The following is a 20,878-nucleotide window of genomic DNA, read 5'->3' as shown; positions in this document are numbered from 1 at the left end:
AAAGTATTTGTGCAGGTCTGGTATCCCCAGCCCACCGGCCTCCGGGGCCAACGTGGATAGAGTCCTCTTTAGTCTGTGCTTCCGGCCCTGCCAGATAAAGCGCGAAAGGTCTGCCTGCGTTTGCTGAATCCAGCCTATCGGCGGCTGTAGGGGTAGTGCTCGAAATAGGTAGAGAATTTGGGGGAGAACGGTCATCTTGACTGCAGCAATTCTGCCCAGCCAAGAAAGGGTGCCATGCTTCCAGCGTCTCAACTCTTCCTGTATTTTCCCGCGAAGTGCGGCATAGTTGGCCGTCACCATGGCCGGTAGGGTGGGGGCTAGCCAAATCCCCAGGTATGGTACAAGATCTGATGACCATTGTAAGGGGAAGAGGTCCTGTAAGTAAGTTTTGGTAGCCGGAGCGAGGGAAAGATCCAGAGCTACCGATTTGTCCAAGTTCATTTTGAATCCCGCTACCCTTGTGAAGATGTCTATCTCCACAATGCAGGCCGGTAGGGCCGTTCGTGGATTCTCTAGGGATAGTATGACATCGTCCACGTAGAGACTGATGGTGTGGGTGAAGCCGCCTAACTTCACCCCCGTTGCAGCAGGCGTCTGGCGGATCCGCTGGGCGAATGGCTCCATATATAAGGCAAAGAGTAGGGGCGACAACAGGCATCCCTGTCTCGTGCCTCTCTCAATGGGGAAGCACTGTGAGTTGCAACCGTTCACTCTCACCACTGCCGTGGAGAATTTGTAACAGTTGAATACAAATGAGCAACATTTTTCCCCAATACCGACTTTCGCAAGGACTCGTTCTAGGTACGGCCAGTGTACCCAGTCGAACGCCTTCTCAGCGTCGACTGCTAGAAACAACCTCTCTCCGGGGACTCTGGAGGCTTTTTCTATGAGATCGACGATCCTTTTGGTGTTGTCCACCGTTTGCCGTCCGGGAAAAAACCCCGCCTGATCCGGGTCCACAAGCCCGGCAAGTGGGGGGCCAGTCGGGCCGCTAGAATCCCAGCATACAACGTAAGATCCACATTTAGAAGTGATATCGGCCTGTAGGAGCCGCACTTGGTCCTATCCTTTCCCGGCTTGGGGATGACCGTGAGGGATGCCCGCAGAAGGTCAGGCAGCTTCCTCAATGCGGATATCTCTGTCTAGGTGGTGTGCCTTTAAGGGGGTCAAGGAGGGGAGAGTGACCGAGTCAAGGTATTCCGTTGCTGTGGGGTTGTCCACCGGACCACCCGCCTAAAGAGCTGCATAGATGTAGCGATTACCAGAAAAAGCTTATACAGGGCGCGAAAAGGTCGAGACCGCTGCGGCACTACAACACCCAGAATGCCCTGGGTCCAGGCAAACCGGAACTCACCTCCCGTGCAGCAATAAAAGCACTTCCCTGCTGTTGACGGGTGCTTGTCAATCCTTCCGGTAGTTGAGACAGAGCTAGTGTTGTACTTTCCTTGAGTGCTGGTGTGAGCGGACGCTTTCCTTCCCGCTGGAGGACGCCGAATGCTGGTGTGGGCGGACGCTTTCCTTCCCGCTGGAGGACGCCAAATGCTGGTGTGGGCGGACGCTTTCCTTCCCATTGGAGGACGCCATGGAATCCGAAGACTGAGTGCCGCGGACGCTCTCTCCCCGTGGTAAAGAGGTAGGACCTCGTACTTTAGCACGGCCGTGCTAGTTTTGTAATTCAGAACTTCCTGAATCCTTTTTTCTTTGACCCAGTGGAACTTATCACATTATTTCCTTTGACATTGGAACACTTCGTGCCTTGCTCGCCAGTAGTGACAATAACTACCTGGGGGTGTAGAACTATATCCAGTATTAGTATTGGTTTGGGCTGTGTGTGGAACAGCTACTGAACTACTGAGACCCACGAAAGAAAATAACGAATTTCAGGCTGTCATAGTGTGGGCAATCAGTAAGTGTTCACCTTACCTCCATATACCATATAGTGGGGTATATCAGCAAAACTTCTAATCAGTTTATCTTGTGTTTTCTAGAACTGTTGTGTATCAGAAGACCTCCGAGACCTTTGACCAGACTTAGAGGGGCGTCTTCTCAACAACCTCCCTGCTTTGCTTTTCCCTTCCCTTTTCCTGGAGTACTACCTCTCCCTGGTGTGTATGCTCACACAGGGAGGGTTTGTGCTATTGGGAACTGGGAAGACTGTCTTCGCTCTGTGGTCCCCGCTGGCTAGATACCTCAGGTTAGTGGCTTGTGTGTTCTCTTCTTGGGTTTCCTCTCCGCTGCTTACCGTGACAGATTGACAAGCCCAAGGAAAGAAGCCTAAACTGGACCATGGACACTAGTGCGGCTTTAGCCTCTCTACTTGAGAGCTTTAGCGTACTTCAGCAGGAAGTCCATGCTTCCCGATTGGAGAATCAAGAACTGAGAAAGGACATGAATACCATGCGCAGGGAAGTCGCTGGCATGTCACGTAAAAGCCATGGAGCAGGGTCCTACATTAGGGAAGCCACGCTCCCCACTCCCAGCCTTCTCCCCCGATGGCAACCGGGGGTGGGTTCTTTACCCCTACAGCCGTACCTTCGTCCTCCACCGATCACTCCCCAACGGTGCACGTGATACAGAACACAGGAATTCCTCTGGCCCCTCCTGAACGTTTTTATGGGGACCCCAGGAAATTCGAGACATTTTTTAACCAGTGCCGTCTCCACTTTCTATGCAAACCTACTGTGTTCCAGGATGACGCGGCAAAGACAGCGTTTATGATGTCCTATATGGGCGGGAACGCCGCAAGCTGGACGATACCCTTAATGGAAAGGAACGATCCAGTCCTACATCAGTTCCCAGATTTTTGTTCTGCCCTAAGGAAACTGTTTGACCGAAAGACACATATGTTGTCCTTGGATAAGGAACTCCTTACGCTGCGCCAAGGGTCACAAGACCTATTGTCTTATACCACGTCCTTCAATAGACTCGTGGCCGAAACGGATTGGCCGCAAGAGAAATGGACTTCCTTGTTTTATCAAGGACTAAGAAGCGAATTGAAGGACGTCCTATCGCAGGTAGTCCAGATGCCGGCGACTTGCGAGGAGCTTATCGATATCACGGTGCAATTAGACCATCGCCTGTTGGAAAGAAGAGGGGATCGGAACAGGAGTGAAGGAAGAGGATGGTATCTCAAACCAAAATCCCCGATAGAGGACAGTACCAAAGGCATAGATGGGACCGAACCAATGCAAATCGGCGGAATTCGAGGTCCCCTGTCCTCTGAGGAACGAGATCGACGACGCAAAATGAAACTATGTCTTTACTGCGGCAAAGGATGGCATTTCATAAGGGAATGCAAGGCGAGGGCCCAACAACCAGAAAGAAGCCCGGCTCCTCGAAAACCTGCCGTCATGGGAACCAGAGAGACGTCGGAAAACTAAAGCGTCCAAACCAGGCGGAGATCACTGGGTTGGACGATCGGCAGACATCGATCTCCTCGCTCCTCGCAAATACGATGATGCCCGCAGTGGCCCATATCAACATGCCAGTGTCTTTGTGGACCTCGGAAAACAAGATCACACATATGGACGCTCTGCTGGATTCCGGAGCGACGGGCAACTACATGGACATGACTATGCAACCTCTCTAGGGATAGCTTGGGAGAAGAAGGACGAACCTGAAAATGTGAAGGCTGTGGATGGTTCAGCCTTAACCTCCGGACCTGCAATAATGCATACTCTACCTCTGCGCATGCAGCATGAAGAACACTCAGAGTATATCCAATTCGATTTGATTGCGGCACCTCAGTTTCGCCTTATACTAGGTATGCCCTGGCTAACGCTACACGACCCCGATGTGAGCTGGTCCGCACGTACGGTGTCCTTGAACTCGATCTACTGTAAGGAACATTGTCACAGTCGTCCCGCCTTGGCAACAGAAGGCGAAGTGAGTCCCGGTGCTCACCACTTGGCTATGTCATGTACAGTGGAACATATCTGCAGCGCCACCAGCCTGCCCGAGGTCTATAAGGGGTTTCGTTCCCTCTTTGACAAACAGAAGGTTACCCGGTTACCCCCGCATAGGGTATACGATTGTTGCATCAACCTACTCCCGGGGGCGGCCATTCCATGCAGTCGCGTTTATGCTCTTACCGAAAATGAGAACTTGTATCTAAAGAACTACATTGAGGAGAATCTGGCTTCTGGGTTCATCAGTCATTCCACATCCCCAGCTTCGTCGCCCTTGTTTTTTATACCGAAAAAGGACTGTGCCGAGCTGAGACCGTGTATCGATTACAGGGCCTTGAATAACATCACGGTCAAGAATCGATATCCCCTTCCTTTAATCTCGGTATTAATGGACCAGATAAAAGGAGCCCGCTACTTTACCAAGCTGGACCTTCGTGGGGCCTACCATTTAGTCCGGGTCAAATGGGGTGATGAGTGGAAGACTGCGTTCCGAACCAAGTTCGGCCTATTCGAGTATAAGGTTATGCCCTTTGGTCTCTGCAACGCCCCTGCGGCCTTCCAATACTTTATGGACGAAGTGCTCAGGGGCCTACTGGATACCATATGCATGGTCTACATCGACGACATTCTCGTCTACTCACGCACCCTCCAAGAACACGAGCAACACGTAAAGAACGTCTTAAGTCGCTTACAACAACACAAATTGTGCGCCAAATTGGAAAAATGCCTTTTTCATGCAACTGAGGTGTCCTTTCTAGGGTACGTGATAAATGCCAATGGCTTTCATATGGAGAACGGAAAAGTGGAGGCCATCACGAACTGGAAAACCCCGCAGTGCGTCAAATCCGTGCAAAGTTTTTTAGGCTTTGCGAACTATTATAGGCGCTTCATAAAGGACTTCTCCAGGATTATCCACCCCATATCCAGTCTGCTAAGGAAAAACATTCCATTTGTATGGGGTGATGAAGCCGAACAGTCTTTTCGGACACTCAAAGAACGGTTCACCCAAGCCCCCATCTTGCGCCATCCGGACGCCCAACTTCCTTTCATTTTGGAGACCGATGCGTCTCAATACGCCTTGGGAGGGGTGCTATCACAACGCCACCCCACAACAGGGCAGATTCACCCGGTTGCTTTCTACTCCAAAAAACTCAATCCGAGTGAGATCAACTATTCCATCACCGATAAAGAGTTGCTCGCCATCAAAAGAGGATGTGAGGAATGGCGACACTACCTACTGGGAGCCCGGCACACCATCGAGATATTCACTGACCACCGGAACTTGTTGTTCCTGAAAACAGCAGGGGCCCTCACACCTCGACAACTCAGATGGACCCTGTTTTTCTCGGATTATGACTTCATCATCAAATACCGTCCCGGGCCACAAAACGGAAAGGCCGATGCTCTCTCCCGGAATCAAGACTCCCAAGACCCTCAGTCAGCAGTCCACGTGGAACCACCTTCTATCTTGCCTGAGGGGTCCTTTCCCGAAAGCACCATTGCCTTGCTCACGTCCACAGACTTTATCGAGGACATCAGGGTGGCGTTGACGGAGGTTGATGCCCAGGCCTGGCTACAGGATGAGCCCCAATGGCGGTCACAGACTGACGAACTCTTGTATTACCGCCATGCCCTGTATGTACCCGACCCTGGTTTACATATGCAGGTGCTCAATTGGGCGCATGATTCTGTGTTAGGGGGACATTGGGGTGTGTACAAAACAATAGCCACCATAGAGCGGTCGTTCTGGTGGCCTACCTTACGAAACGACGTCAAGAAATACGTCAGGAACTGTTCGATGTGCACCCAGAGTAAAGCGAAACATACCAGATCTACGGGTCTACTCCGTCCTATTCCTATTCCCCCTAAACCGTGGCACACGGTCTCCATGGACTTCATTGTGGAAATGCACTTATGTCAAGGAAAAACAGCGATCCTGGTACTCATCAATCACTTGACCAAAATGGGCCATTTTGTGCCGTTGGAGGGATTGCCGACATCAGCTGAACTGGCAATGGTGATACTTCAGCATCTAGTCAGAGCTCATGGAATCGCAAGTGTCTTTATTACAGACAGGGGGTCGCAATTCACGTCTCGATTTTGGAAGGCCCTCTGCAATTCCTTAGCCATCGATGCCAGGCTCTCAACGAGTTACCATCCTCAAACGGATGGCAAAACGGAACGGCTCAACCAGACCATAGAACAATACCTGCGTTGTTTTACCTTACAAAACTCAACGGACTGGGTCACCCTCCTGTGGTTAGCGGAGTTCACATACAACAACTCCGATCATTCCACCTTGGGTTGTTCCCCGTTCTTCTGTCTTCTGGGATATCACCCGAATATTCTCCCCTTCGACTGGCCGGTGTCTTCTAATTTGCCCAGCATTCAGGAACATCATGCGCATCTCCAGGCTGTTCGAATCGATGCGATGCATCATTTGTCGGATGCTCAAGTCTCTCAAAAACGTTTTGCTGACAAGAAACGCTGTCCTGAACCGGTATACCAGGTGGGGGACAAGGTATGGCTCTCCACTAAAAACATACATCTTTGGGGTATAAACAAACTGAAGCCTAAATATATCGGTCCCTATAGTGTTGAGGAGGTCATCAACCCTGTAGCACTGAGATTGGCTATCCCCCGTTCCTGGCGTATACACCCCGTTTTCCACGTTTCTCTACTCCTGCCCTGTCACGTTGATACTAGATTGCCCGATCATCCTCCCCCGGTGCTGATGGAGGGTTTGGAGGAGTATGAGGTCGAGGAGATATTGGATTCTAGGCTACACAGGGGCAGGGTCCAATACCTAGTGAGTTGGAAAGGTTATGGGGTTGAGGAGAGGACCTGGGAACCCGAGCGGAACCTCCATTGCCCTGACTTGGTAGCACAGTTCCATCAGGTGCATCCAGGGAAGCCTGGTCGACCGCCGGGTCGGCGGTCCTTGAGAGGGGGTTCTGTAGCGATTACCAGAAAAAGCTTATACAGGGCGCGAAAAGGTCGAGACCGCTGCGGCACTACAACACCCAGAATGCCCTGGGTCCAGGCAAACCGGAACTCACCTCCCGTGCAGCAATAAAAGCACTTCCCTGCTTGTCAATCCTTCCGGTAGTTGAGACAGAGCTAGTGTTGTACTTTCCTTGAGTGCTGGTGTGGGCGGACGCTTTCCTTCCCGCTGGAGGACGCCGAATGCTGGTGTGGGCGGACGCTTTCCTTCCCGCTGGAGGACGCCGAATGCTGGTGTGGGCGGACGCTTTCCTTCCCGCTGGAGGACGCCATGGAATCCGAAGACTGAGAGCCGCAGACGCTCTCTCCCCGTGGTAAAGAGGTAGGACCTCGTACTTTAGCACGGCCGTGCTAGTTTTGTAATTCAGAACTTCCTGAATCCTTTTTTCTTTGACCCAGTGGAACTTATCACATTATTTCCTTTGACATTGGAACACTTTGTGCCTTGCTCGCCAGTAGTGACAATAACTACCTGGGGGTGTAGAACTATATCCAGTATTAGTATTGGTTTGGGCTGTGGTGGAACAGCTACCGAACTACTGAGACCCACGAAAGAAAATAACGAATTTCAGGCTGTCATAGTGTGGGCAATCAGTAAGTGTTCACCTTACCTCCATATACCATATAGTGGGGTATATCAGCAAAACTTCTAATCAGTTTATCTTGTGTTTTCTAGAACTGTTGTGTATCAGAAGACCCCCGAGACCTTTGACCAGACTTAGAGGGGCGTCTTCTCAACAACCTCCCTGCTTTGCTTTTCCCTTCCCTTTTCCTGGAGTACTACCTGTCCCTGGTGTGTATGCTCGCACAGGGAGGGTTTGTGCTATTGGGAACTGGGAAGACTGTCTTCTCTTTGTGGTCCCCGCTGGCTAGATACCTCAGGTTAGTGGCTTGTGTGTTCTCTTCTTGGGTTTCCTCTCCGCTGCTAACCGTGACAATAGAAGCTGCGGAAGCTGCCCGCTATATGGGTATCTTCTGTGATCGAGGCTCCGTCAGGCCCAGTGATCTCTTTCACCAGTTGCCGTTGGCGTGCCGTTCGAAGCCTACTCACCAGGAGACGGCCACACCTGTCTCCACCGGTATAGTAGGAGTGTCGCAGTCGTAGAGCAGCATATTCCGCCCGGTCTGTGTCTAGGGCTGCCAGGAGTTCCCTCGCTACCTTAAGTTGCTTCCAGATTCTGGGAGCGCCCGTGCGCTGGTGCATTTGTTCGAGCTCGCGAACTCGTTGGGTGAGTTCGTCTCGTTTGCATTGCCGCTCCCTATTTTCCGCAGAGGAGAGGGCTAGAAATTCCCCCCTGATTACTGTCTTCATGGCTGCCCATTGAGTCGCCAAGGAGGTGTCGTCATTGGCGTTGTGAGATAGGTAGTCGCGGATAGTGTCCTGAATGCGGGTCACTGCTGCTTTTTTATGCAATAAATCTGCTGTCGTGCTCCCTATTCTAAAAAAACCTGGTTTAGATCCTTCCCTCCCCGCCAATTTCCGTCCTATCTCCCTTCTCCCCTACTTGGGTAAGATCCTAGAGACCCACGTCACCTCTTGCCTTTCCTCATACATCGAGGACAATGGTCTCTTAGCTTCCCACCAGGCGGGCTTCCGCCCTGGCCATTCTACAGAAGCGGTGGTACTAGCGGTCTTAGATGAACTCAAGGGCAAGGCAGATGTTAATCTTCCCCAGGCCCTGGTGCTTCTCGATTTGTCCGCTGCGTTTGACACGGTCGACCATTCCATTCTTCTCGACCGTGTCTGCGGAGCGGGCATTCGGGGCGCGGCCTTCTCTTGGCTTTCATCCTTTCTTCAGGATAGGCATCAGGCTGTTCATCTCTCCGGTTTCTCTGCCCCCTCCTGTCCGGTCACTTGTGGTGTTCCTCAGGGCTCCTCTCTTTCCCCTCTCCTCTTTAATCTATACATCTGTCCCCTTGTTTCTTCTCTTCTCAAGCTGGGGGTCTCTGTATATAATTACGCAGATGACCTCCAGCTTGTTTTCGATCTCTCTTCTTCTCCCGATTCTATTCCCAAGTTCAGTTCCACCCTTATCTTTATCTCTGAGTGGATGAGCGCCAACCATCTGAAGCTCAACCCCGATAAGACGGAACTTGTCCTCACGGGTGGCCCTTCTAACCCTTGGTCCCCTGCACATTGGCCCCCTTCTTTCGGTCCCCCCCCCACGCCCTCTTCCTCTGTCCGTACCCTTGGCATTAAAGTCAGCTCTGACTTAACCATGCACAGCCAGATCAGCTCTGTTGTGTCTTCATGTTTTCTTTCCCTCCGTCTCATCTGGAAAATATCTCGCTTTTTCACCATCGACGCGCTTAAAACCATAGTCCTGGCTTTAGTCATCTCACGCCTCGACTATGGCAATGGCCTGTACGTGGGCATTCCCTCCCACGAATCCCGACGCTTACAGGCCATTCAAAACCAGGCTGCCCGTCTCATTCTTTCCCTCCCCAAATCCTCTCACATTACCCCGGCTTTGAAATCCCTTCACTGGTTGCCTATCCGCTTTAGATCCCTTTTCAAACTTGCTTGCTTTGCCTTTCGTGCCCACTCTCGCACTGCCCCCGCCTACATCACTTCCCTCATTTTTTCCTATGTTCCCAGTTGCACCCTCCGCTCTTCCTCTCTTTCCCTTCTTCACATTCCCCGCTTCCGTAAATCCAGATCCGGGGGCACTCGTCTCTCTGTCTTGGCTCCCCAGTTCTGGAATAGTCTTCCGCTTCATCTTCGCTCCATTCCTATCTTTAGCCACTTCCGCAAAGCCTTAAAAACTTTTCTTTTTTCTTTGGCTTTCCCTTCTTAGGTTCCCTTGTGTTCCCCTCTGTGAGTTCTGATCCAGGTCCCCCAGCGCCAGGAAGCCGCTTGGCAGCAGTGCGCTTTATTAAATATTGTTTTCATTTCATTTCATTTCATATAGAGTATCTCTGAGACGCCAGACCCTGGGTGGGTGTGCTAGTGGTGGCAATTGGATTGTGGTGGAGACTGGTGCGTGATCCGACAACGAGATGACTCCAATCTCCGTCGAGGTAGCTAAAGCGCACACCGGCCCCGTGACCAAGAGATGGTCCAGCCTGGCATACGTTTTATGAGCATTGGAGTAGTACGAGCATTCCCTATCTCGGGGGTGTGTGCGGCGCCAGAGGTCATGGAGATATAGTCCCGCCATCCTATCCGTACACCCAGATGTGAACGCCCCCGTTTGGGGGGTGCGCTGGGCAGATCTATCTAAGACCGTGTCAAAGACCATGTTGAAATCCCCCCCTAGGATGATGTGTCTATCTGGTGTGTCCGTGATGTCAGTCAGTGCCGAGTGTAAGAAATGTTCCTGATTCTCATTAGGGCTGTACAAGGACCCTACCGTGAATGTGAGGCCCCAATCCGAAGTCGATAAGCTAGCAGCCTTCCCTTCTGTTCTGCGCATTTATGTAGTACCCCCCCTTAAAATGTCGTGCAACCAGAATCGCCACCCCTGCCGTCTTACTGTTTCTAGACGAGAAAAATTGGGTCGGGAATTTGTGAGAGCGAAGTCGGTGGCAGTCGCGGGATAGTAGATGAGTTTCTTGTAATAAGCAGATGTCTGCCCGGCTGTTTTCTAAGTGGGACAGTATTGCGCGTCGTTTTACTGGGTTATTCAATCCCCTGACATTAAGGGTCAGAATCTTAAATGTTGTAGGTGGCATGTGTGACAGTGGAGTCTAAGACGCTGTTTCCCCGCCCTGTTGGTGTGCTGCGTGGAGTTGTATCCCAAGGACCAGAGACCTGTATTGAGCACTGGACAACCTACCCTGGTTCCCCCCCTCAATCCCCTCCCCCTTCCCGACCCCTCCCCCATCCCAGCCGACCCTCCCAACCCAACCCCCTCCAACTCCCAACCCAACCCTCAACCAACCTCCCCCCAACTCCCCCAAACACCCACCAATCTCCCCCCCCCCAACAACCCTTCAAAACGCTACTCATAGTCTCGGGCCTATCGAAACAAAGTTCAGGTCCGTAGAGTGTCACTGTGAAGGATAACGTGCCAGCGGCTGACCCAGTGGCTCCCCCGCCCTTCCCCCCTGACAAAGCGATAGCATAAAGGCAAACCCTGTGATTATAACACCTTACAGTTTGACCGCTGTGTTGTCAACCACTTCCTGCACTGCCGCCTCTCGTTCCCGGGCGGCTGTGATGGGGTCAGGTTTCGGAAGCGACCTGGGGGACCGCCGTCGTCGCACCGTCTGCCATCCGTCGCTGGAGCGTCGCGGGGGCTCGTCCTGCGACCTCTGTGGGGAAGCCTCTCTGGATCTAGCGTCCTCCGGTAAATCAATGTCCAGTAGCGCACAAATATCTCGGAGTGATCTGAGTTGGTGTAGCATCCCTTTCCACTTGAAAATAAGGTGAAACGGGTGACCCCAGGAGTATGGCATGCCATTGTCCCTCAGGAAGTTCGTGGCAACTTTGAAAGCTTTTCGTTTTTGCAAGGTAATGGCGGAGAGGTCCTGGAAAAGGGCCACGGAGTCTCCCCGGAATAGGATAGGTTGTTTCAGTTGGGCCTCTCTCAAGATGCGTTCCTTCAGTGGGAAGTCAGGTAAGAAAGCCAGGATGTCCGGAGGGGGGGCCTGGGTGCGTCGCGCTAAGCCAACCCTATGCGCGCGGTCAATACGAATGTCAAACTCAGTGGGTTCCCCCAGGACCTCCCGGAACAGCTCCTGCAGATAGCAGACCACGCTGTTCCCCTCCGCCTTCAACGGAACTCCCCGAACCCGTATGTTGTTCCTCCGGAGCGATTCTCAAGATCTTCTGACTGCGCTTGAAGGTCCACCTGCTGCTCCTGGAGACGGAGGATTCCTTGCTGCAACCGCTCCACCTCTGTGCTACGGGTCTGGTCTGCTTCCTCCACCGCGGCTACGCGCTCCCTCAGGCTGTCAACGTCACGACAAATCTCTCGCTGTTCCCCGGCCAGTTCCTGTTTTAGGGCCTGAAAATCGTCACTCAGGGTGTTGAAAAGGGAGGAAAGAAAGGCTTTCGTGATGGGAGCAGCCTCATCGTCCTGGCCGGGGCCGGTGACAGGTGTCTTGGGGGATAGGGGCGCCTGGGCCTTCTCCCCTTTGGGAGCGTTTTTGTGGAGCAAATCTACAATATTGTGGGAGCCTTTGCGCCCGGTGTTAGCCATGTCGTCTGTATGCAGTACCGTTTGAGGTCCGAGAGAGGCTCTCCAGTAGGCCGCAGGTGGCACCACAGCGGTATCGGGGATAGGGTTTGTTAGATTGGGCTTACGTCATGATCCGGGAAAGCGCCGAGTCCGAGCCTCTGGAGTGGTGAGGGGTATCACAACCCGGTCAGTCGGGGGGGGCGATAGTTGGTCCGTGCAGTGCCAAGTCCATTGCACCCCCGCTACGTCTATAAGTGAGAGTCCTGTACTCACGTCAGAGTCAAGGGTGCGAGTCTGCGGGGGTATCCGCACTCCACGTGTGCAGATCGGTGACTCCCGCAGCCAGGAAGCTGGGGTGGGTGTCGGCCCGGGGGGGCAGCCGCCCGAGTCCTCAGGGGTGCTCCGGTCTCCCCCAGGGGCCCCCGGCATAAGGGGAGACTGCCGAGGGGCCAGCCGTGTAGCAGAGCCCAATAGGCACCGAGTCAGGCCCGGGGCGGGTCCCTGCGGGGGCCGCAGCCGCTGGATGTCCCTCAGGGCTAGCCCCCCCGGCGCCGGTATGGTGCGCTGTCTCTCCCCCTAGACGGCCGCCGGTGCACTTTCGTAGTAGGCCCGAAGCCTGGGCCTCAATTTCCGGTGCTCTGCTGCACCGGTCAGGCAAGCCGGGGGCGCGCGCCTCTCACCTTTCAGTCTCGGAATCAGGTGCTGTGCTGATAACGTGCGGGCCGACCGCCCCTTCGCCGCCTAAGGATCGGCGCGTAGCAGCTCCGTCAGTCTCAGATCCCGGTCGGCAGCCAAATCCCAGATCTCTGTCGCCTTCGTCCACTGCCTCGTTCTGTTCCGTCCCGGGCAGAGCTCCCCAGCGCTAGCAGGCGACGGGGTCAGTAGCCACCCATCCGACCAGGGGGTGTGATGTTGCTCACAGGAGTCCGCGACCCCTCCGGACGGGGAAGCCACCGCAGGAGCTAGGCCCGAAGCCGGGGGCTCGAGTGTCGCAGCAGTCCGTCCGGCCGCCCCGGGGCAGCGCTGCAGTCAGTCCCCGCCGTACACCAGCCGCGGGGGTCGCAACAGACCGTCCGGCGCTCCGAAGGCAGCGGCTGCTGTTCTCGACACGTCACTTGTGCTGTACAGGACCACTGGAACGCCGGTATCACTCCGGGTGCCGAGCCCACATGGCCGCCATTTCACCGTCCTTCATCGGCAAGAGCCTCCGCCGTACACCCCGCAGCTCCGGCAGGCCGAGCAGCTCAGGTCAGTAGGTGATGGATCTCGGGGCACAGCACTGGACCTCGAGGTCGTGAAATTTGTAATTTAAAGGGTGATGCGCTCTGTGAGTGAGGCTATACGGAGTTTAGGTCCGGGGAGCCTCGCTGGACACGTCTGGTCAGGCCGCCATCTTAGCCACGCCCCCGACTTTTGAACTTTAAAACATTATACCTTCTTAACCTTTTTGGTGCTGTTTTACTTATTAAATGTTTTGTATTTTACTAAATTAATGTGGGAATTTTGTTGTTTAATTTCTTGACATTAGTTTTATTTGGTGCTTTTTTAAATACTTAACACGCACTTTTCTCTTAGAAGGGCTTGTTGATTTATGTCCGTGCTACTAATACCTAAATTCTCATTGGCACTAGCTTTACAAGGTCCTCAAATATTAATCTGTGTGGAAATTAATAACCTGCCACCTCCTTTTGTTGTATTCCTGGATCTCACTATTTCCAATTTCATTATTTTTCTTTCAGACAGTCAAAGACCAGATGAGTTCAAAGAGGAATCAGGAAAGCTTTCGAGAGCACAGATTTTCACCCTGATCTCCTCTGCTTCAATTAACTTTAGTTCAATGATCGTCTGCTCTATTTTGAGCCCCTTTTTTCCTCAGGAGGTAAGTGGTTCCTTTTTACATCAAGCAGTCCATATTTGCTTAATCATGTAGTGCTCTCACACTTGCTCATTGTAACCCCAACTAGCTCTGCTGTTCATGCTCTTTGTTTTATTGTTTTTATGTGTCCCCCCATGCAGGCTGCGAAGAAAGGTGTTAACAGTACTATAATTGGATTGATTTTTGGATGCTTTGCTTTATTCAATTTCATATCTTCGTTAGTCTTTGGAAAGTATGTAAGTAATTTTCTAAATTGTGGATACAATTTCATGAATGTCAAAAAATTGTTATAGCTAGCAGAAGTGATTCTGTGTAGTTTTTCACTTTCAATCAGGCTTTTCACACTCTTGTCAGAGGTTTTCTCCTCAAAGTTCTGCGAAGTCCTGCTAAGGAGGTAGGGGAAAGGCAAGGAGTGCACAATAGAGAAAGTAACTGCAGTCTTAGAATCCTCTCTACTTTCTTGTCAAGCTGCCGCTTTCATGAGCCTTGAAACTAAGCGCAGCAGAAACAGTTCCAGGGTCAGCAAAGGACTAGCTATGGGTACCACTTTCTGCCGATTGGGTAGTCTTGACTGAACATTCGTGTCCTATGTCTGCTTACCTCTACATTTGTGTTTGCATTTATGAGGACTTTGTCCCCGTAAACAACTTAATTCACTCATCGGAGTTTAACTTAAGTACACAAATATCTTTGAGAATTTGGCCATTTCTACATAATTTAGGACTCGCTGAATTTAAGTTTTATTGGCTGCTTAGTATAAGTTATTGAAAATGGCAGTTATTTGCACTTATTCTTTTCTGAACTTGGCTTCGGGAAATTATTTAAGTAATGATACAGAAATCACTGGCAAACCCAAAAGGTCTGAGGTTTACCAATATGAAAGAGTAGGCATAGCCATTTTGCTTTTTGTATGTTTTAATTATCAACACCCCAAAATACCATTTTAGTTGGGTAATGGAATAAAAAAAAATCAAAAGGCTGGAAATACATTTTGTAAGCGTTTGAGCGTTAATTTGATGAGTGCTACTTTCCACTGGTGCGTTATAGAGGAAATACTCTTAGTATAGTAGAAATTTTCAAAAATATGTTGAAGGACATGAGAAGAGTTAACGTATTTTGTTGTAAACATCTGTTAGCTTGAGAAAAGATGTAAGTATTGTACATAACAGAGAAAACTACTAAATATTTTGTATTAGATCAATTGGATCTCCCTTCCTTACTAATGTGCATTGTGATATTACACATACCACCAAGGTGGAGGATTAGGGCTCACATCCTCCTGGTATATCCATGTACATTCAAGGTTGGCAGTGGTGCGAATTGACAGGTATTTCTGCTGTATGGCTCCGCTGTGCGAATTTTCTTTGCAGGTATTATAGCGATACTACCATCAGAAGTGGGTTAATAGTGTAAATTCTTTGTGCGAATGGGGAAGAGGTGATCAGCTATGGCGACGGAACGTCTCCCCCCCGCCAGCAGCCTCAAAACGTGAAAAATAATACAATAATAAAACATGTTTATTATCTTTTTATTTATCCTCTGAAGGCTGAGTCTTGGGGGGTGGGTCCATCGCTATGGCGGCGCCAGAGGCAGTGGTGGTGGACACTGCTATCAGTGCGCCTGCCGGTTTGGACTGCTGCCTTAGGACAGCCACACCGGCACGCGCACTGAGCTGTCTCCAACCCAAGGTTGGAAACAGCAGGCAAAGGCTCCCAGTCTCTCTGGGAGCGCAAATCAAAGTCGCTCAGGCCAATCCTGATAATGCTCTCAGCAGCATCTGGATAAGCCACAGGGAAGTCTGGGAGCCTGTGCCTGCAGAGGACATGAGCCGGAGAGGAGCGGAAGAGCATCAATGCAGCCGGTAAGTTATTTGTTTTTTGTTGTGTTAGGTTGTCCCCCCCACTTCTTTGGCTTGCCACTGGCCGCTGCTGGATCCGACCCTCCTTCCCACCATCCTCATGATGACCTATAAGTAATTCAGGGGCCAAAACTCCTTTGATAATTACGACATCAAAGGCTCATTGCGAAGTATAGTGATTATAATTTATAATCACTATACTTCGCAGTGTGTACATGTAGATGGACATTAATTCCCTGTCTATTCTTCAGCTGTTCTGTAAGTCTGTTGCTGTATCTCATGCAACACACTTGGGCATCTATTTGTTGATATCACCCAACACCCTGTATTCACATTTTCCAGGCAGAGCAATTATTGTTCTGCTTAATCAAGCATATTTTACACATGTCTTTTGAAAGTTTGCTTCAGTAAACTAACTTACACTATGTTCCATGGCTTATTGATATTTCTTGTTTAGTTACCAATATGGTTCATTAAGGATTCCATTGAACTGTGAAATGTTTCCTCAATGAGACTTCACTGGAATATTGTTGACCTATATTATAGATCGCTTTCGTTCTATATAGGTTTTAGGGGCAGCTCCTGTGCCTTACTACTTGCTTAAGTTCATGGTATAAGTTTTGTGGTGAATCATGTGTTCTGTTGGATGGTGTGAGGAAGGATTGTGTGCCGAAGAGAGAGGGGTGAGATAAGAGGTAAAAGAGAAGCGAGAAACGTTGGGAGTGAAATAGAAAAAAAATGTAGAGAGAAAACAAGGCAGATGAGAGTGGGCATACAACGGAAGAGAAAGGAGGGAAAGGGAGAGGCTGATAGAAGAGAAATGAAAATACAAGACTTCAGAGATCAAGCAGAGAATGTTAAGGTGCAGGAGCAAAATTAAGAGAGAGACCGGGGAAAAGTGACTGACAGAAGTCAGGAAAGGCTATGGGGTGATAAGAATTTGACTACAGAGCACAAAGAAGGTAGATTGAAAATAGGTGGAATGGAGAATAGGAAGAAAGGGAAGGTAGAAGGGGAGAAGTAAAAGGAGTGAATGGGAATTGAAAGTATAAAGTATAGAAACAGGAGGAGAAAGAAAGCTGGAGGCAAGGAAAATTATGAAATACAGGAGTGTATAATCTTCCAGCAAAATAAGGACCTGCCATTCAAACAATGCTCGATGGGAGATCAGTAGGTAAAATTATTGGAGGTTTAGTCATAATTTCTTATACCTTCTGCGCTCTCATTTTCATTTATATTTATTAAAGATGTTGAGCTAAATGTTGGAGCTTCACATTAGTAACATATATTTAACAATTAATTTCTTATCACTATAAATTGTGATTTACAGAGAAAGAAACTGAGGCAAAGACGCTTTCACCTATCACTTATAGTGAAGGTAGTTTCCTTAATGTGGTGCTCCAATCAGGATGGACATTCCCCTATCCTTCCTTAATAAAATTAAACAATCGTGAGCAGCACACACACTTAATTATTAACATTCAAGTAGTGGGTTGTGTAGCAATTCATCCACAGGAGTCCTTTTTTCTTTATAAAACATCTTTATTCAATTCTTCAAAAGATAAAAAGGATTCTCAGTAGCCAACGTGTTTCATCTCTATAGTGAGACTTCTTCAGGGCTACAAATGACAGACAATTTACTCATAATTAAAACCATTTACAACATTTTTTGATTTTTATACAGTTTAAAATCTTGTTTACATAACAGAACATGCCCCATTATATTTCATCTTAATGAATGGGTAATAGCAGTTCACCTCTCAGTTTGTACATAATTTTATACTGCCTATATGCAACCCATCTGTAAAGTCATATATTTCCTTATATGTAATTCATTTATAAAATATGCAAATTCGCAAGAGAGGCCAGATTTGATTTAGCAACTAACAACAACATTTTGTATATACTTCAATGGTCATAATTAAAAGTTATCCACGGGATTCTATACTCAGTTTGTGTCTCCATATATACACTAAGTTCAACTTAACTTCCTAATACAGTGACAGATCTGGTTCATAAAAGAAAATGCCTCAATTCAATTTCCAACGCAATAAGATCCTGTCTTGGGCATATATTTCAATTTAGCTTACATTCGGTGAGCCCCATTTTGTAGACATTTTAGCATTATTTTAGACATTATACATAGGACAATATACCTTATTTAGTTGGCCAATATCATAAATGGGTCCTGTTAGCCACAGTTAGTCTCCTCGTACCGGTGAACTCGATCCCATTAGGTTTCATATCTTTCCATCCTCACAACGTTATCTTCTACATGTTGACAGAATTCAGTAATCCATAACATATATCACAGGCCTATGTTGGCATCTTAATCTAAATAGATAAACAATATATCTGTTAGAGCAGTTTCAATGTACATCCAATTATATATTGTCATTCCCTAAAGGACTACATCCCTATTCTCAGTTAACAGGGACGTGTAATTGTCATAAGCTATCATGTTAGTGGATCAATAGTAAGTCATTTTGTTGAAAAAGGAATTGTTTTATATTCTAACTACTAGAGTTGCACATTCTCTATATGGAAATTGTGGAAAAGTAAATTTTGCCATGTTCTGTGTCCCTACGTGTCATCCATCATATGTTATGTGTGCATGACCAATATGCATATGTTATTCCCCATGCCCGATTAATGACGCAATTACAGTTGTGTCCACCTCTGATATGCCATTTCCCAGTCCCCGTGAATACTACGAATACCAGGCCTATGTAAAGTAATGTTGCCATGTTTCTCAGTGTGCACGTTATTCTATTATAAAGTCCCCGTTTCCAGGCCTCAACAGGGCCCGGACATCAGATTCAGCTCCTGTCTCCTGAAGCCTCGCTGAGGAGCGATGCAGCCCCCACCTGTATCCTCGACCTTTCACTTACTTCCTGCCTCGCAGTGCCCGGTGCAGCTTGGCTCTGCCTCTGAGTCTGCCAAAAGTATGTTATAGTTCCAGTTATCAGTTCAGTCCTCCTTCTCTGCATTCCTAAGCTACTGAACTGCATCAATAGTTTCCGTCATTGTCTAGCCTATTCGGCTCCATGTTAGAGAATACTGTATTTAATGGTCATTTAATACTCTTCATCACGCACTACATGTAGAATAATGCATGGTCCAGTCTTAGAGTCAGTTAGCCTTTCCCCTTTTGACTTCTAGTTTATATCAACATGTTCTCCAAACATCAGATACTAGATAGAGTTTAGGTACATGTCGCTCCGACCCTCCAGACTTTAGTCTCTGCTCCTAGCACAGAGTTCATAGCCCCCAGCTTCTCCTCGTAACACGTCATTGCCAGTTTGCGCGCACCACCAGGTTAGAGGTCCCGGCTCCTTAGGTAGCCCCCTCCTATGTTTCCGCCCCATTCATGACATATTCTGTTACGTCTGCACCACATGTCTATGTACACGCCCAGTTACACCTACTTTTACTCTTATCTTTCGCGACTGCTACGCGTCACGCCTTCTGTTCCACCCACTGCTACGCCTACTGCAATGTAATGCTATGTGTTTGCGCTATGTATATATGCTCGTGTATTGTTATCAAAAGTTAGCGCGCTCATCCCAGATCCTGGCCCCCGGCAGCTGCCATCCTATTCCCGTGCAGGTTGTCCTGTTCCTGTCCTTATGCTGTATTAAACCTGCAAAACTCCTACTACCTCGAATCCTGACTCTTATTTATTGAGCTATCTGTTATGATATATGTCTAGTCAAAAATAGGGTATTATTTATTTATTTACCACATAATGGCGCCCGAATAGGGACTTGCCCTTTCCCCACGCGTCGGTGAAGCCACGCCGACCCCCTGACCCTCTGCAGCCGTGACGGAACCATACCGGCCACGTGCAGATATTTCTGCTTCAAGTATCCCTCAGGCCCACGGAGGAGACGGAGGAGGCGGTCCAGCATCCAAACGAGACGGTGGAGGAACGCGGCGAGTCCCGACCAGAGCCCAAGCCAAGAGTCCAAGGTCCGAGGTATCCGGAGGTCCACCCGTAACTAAAGTCCGAAGTCCGTCGTCGTCGTAGTAGCAGTCCAGTCCAATCCGAGGCTTTCCGTTCTTGCTGCCCGGTGAGTACCATTACTGGGGTAGTATCTAGACAGGGTCAATCTAAATTGACTCTGGTCCGTGGGTTGGTGGTACCCAGACTCACAAACGAAGTGTTCACCTAGGTGGATACGGGTCTTGATGCGTCCCTTTATGGGACCGGTATGTTCCGTACTGTTTCAGCAGTGCATCCAGTAACTCTAGTCTGTTCCGTTCTCGAGAAATTCTTGTGCTTCTGTTCTCAGTATTCCAGGTAGTATTTCTGTCCGAACTGTAATGTTATGATGTTGTTCAATGTATTTCCAATGTCGTGGTATGCCTGAATTGTTTTCCCAATTGTTATTGTTCCTCGTCTATTGTATTGTGTTCCGATTCAAGTTTACAATGTCTCTCTTTTCGAGATTACGTCAGTTAAAAACTAGAAAGGGTTTGTTAGAAGAAGCAGTTCCTGTTCCGCCTAGGGACAGTCCAGGTCACTTTATGTATCAGAAACATGGCATAAGCGCCATATTGTATCTAGATTTATGGGTAGATTATACCAAACAGTTAGAAGAAAAGTATAGATGGCCCGTATCGGGTACATGGGATGCCGAATGCATCATGCGAATAGAAGAAGCATTATGGAAAAAGAAAGCCAGACAGTCACAGAAAGATGCCATCGAGTTATGGCGCAAAGAAGCTCATAAAAGAACCGAAAAAGAAATCAGAAAGTCAGAACTAAGTAGAGAATCCCAAGAACGAGCCCAAGAAAGAGAATTAATCGAGATAGGTGAACGAGTTAGAACTGAGCAATCAGACAGACAGAGGCATGCCCTTAATAAGGGTATGTATCCTCTTCTTGCTGAGGGCTTGCCAAAAGCGACCCCAGAGGCATCCAGTAATTTCCCGCCACCATTAGTTCCGACCAAGCTACGTCACAAACCGACCGCAGCTGATATTTTTATTTCGTCCTATCTGGACGACACAGTCCCCGAATATGCAAATCCTGTTCACGCTCCGCCAGTCCCTGTAAATCAGGTAATTCCTGCTCCTCCAGACACCGGGGTGCCCTTAACAG

The 20,878-nt window shown here is 49.2% G+C and overlaps 1 protein-coding gene across 1 annotated transcript in view; it reads left to right on the top strand.

Annotated features, from left to right (window-relative positions):
• Window positions 1–20,878, top strand: part of LOC144761792 (MFS-type transporter SLC18B1-like) — an 815,703-nt gene that overhangs the window by 42,055 nt on the left and 752,770 nt on the right. Inside the window, exons 2-3 of the mRNA XM_078647042.1 lie at window positions 13,777–13,916; window positions 14,054–14,149. Coding sequence (XP_078503168.1) covers window positions 13,777–13,916; window positions 14,054–14,149 — 236 coding nt within the window. The remainder of the gene's footprint in view (window positions 1–13,776; window positions 13,917–14,053; window positions 14,150–20,878) is intronic.

The sequence above is a fragment of the Lissotriton helveticus genome, chromosome 6, assembly GCF_964261635.1.
Source record: "Lissotriton helveticus chromosome 6, aLisHel1.1, whole genome shotgun sequence".
Taxonomy (NCBI): domain Eukaryota; kingdom Metazoa; phylum Chordata; class Amphibia; order Caudata; family Salamandridae; genus Lissotriton; species Lissotriton helveticus.
Note: the sequence above shows the minus strand (reverse complement) of the source record. Positions and strands in the feature narration are given on the sequence as shown.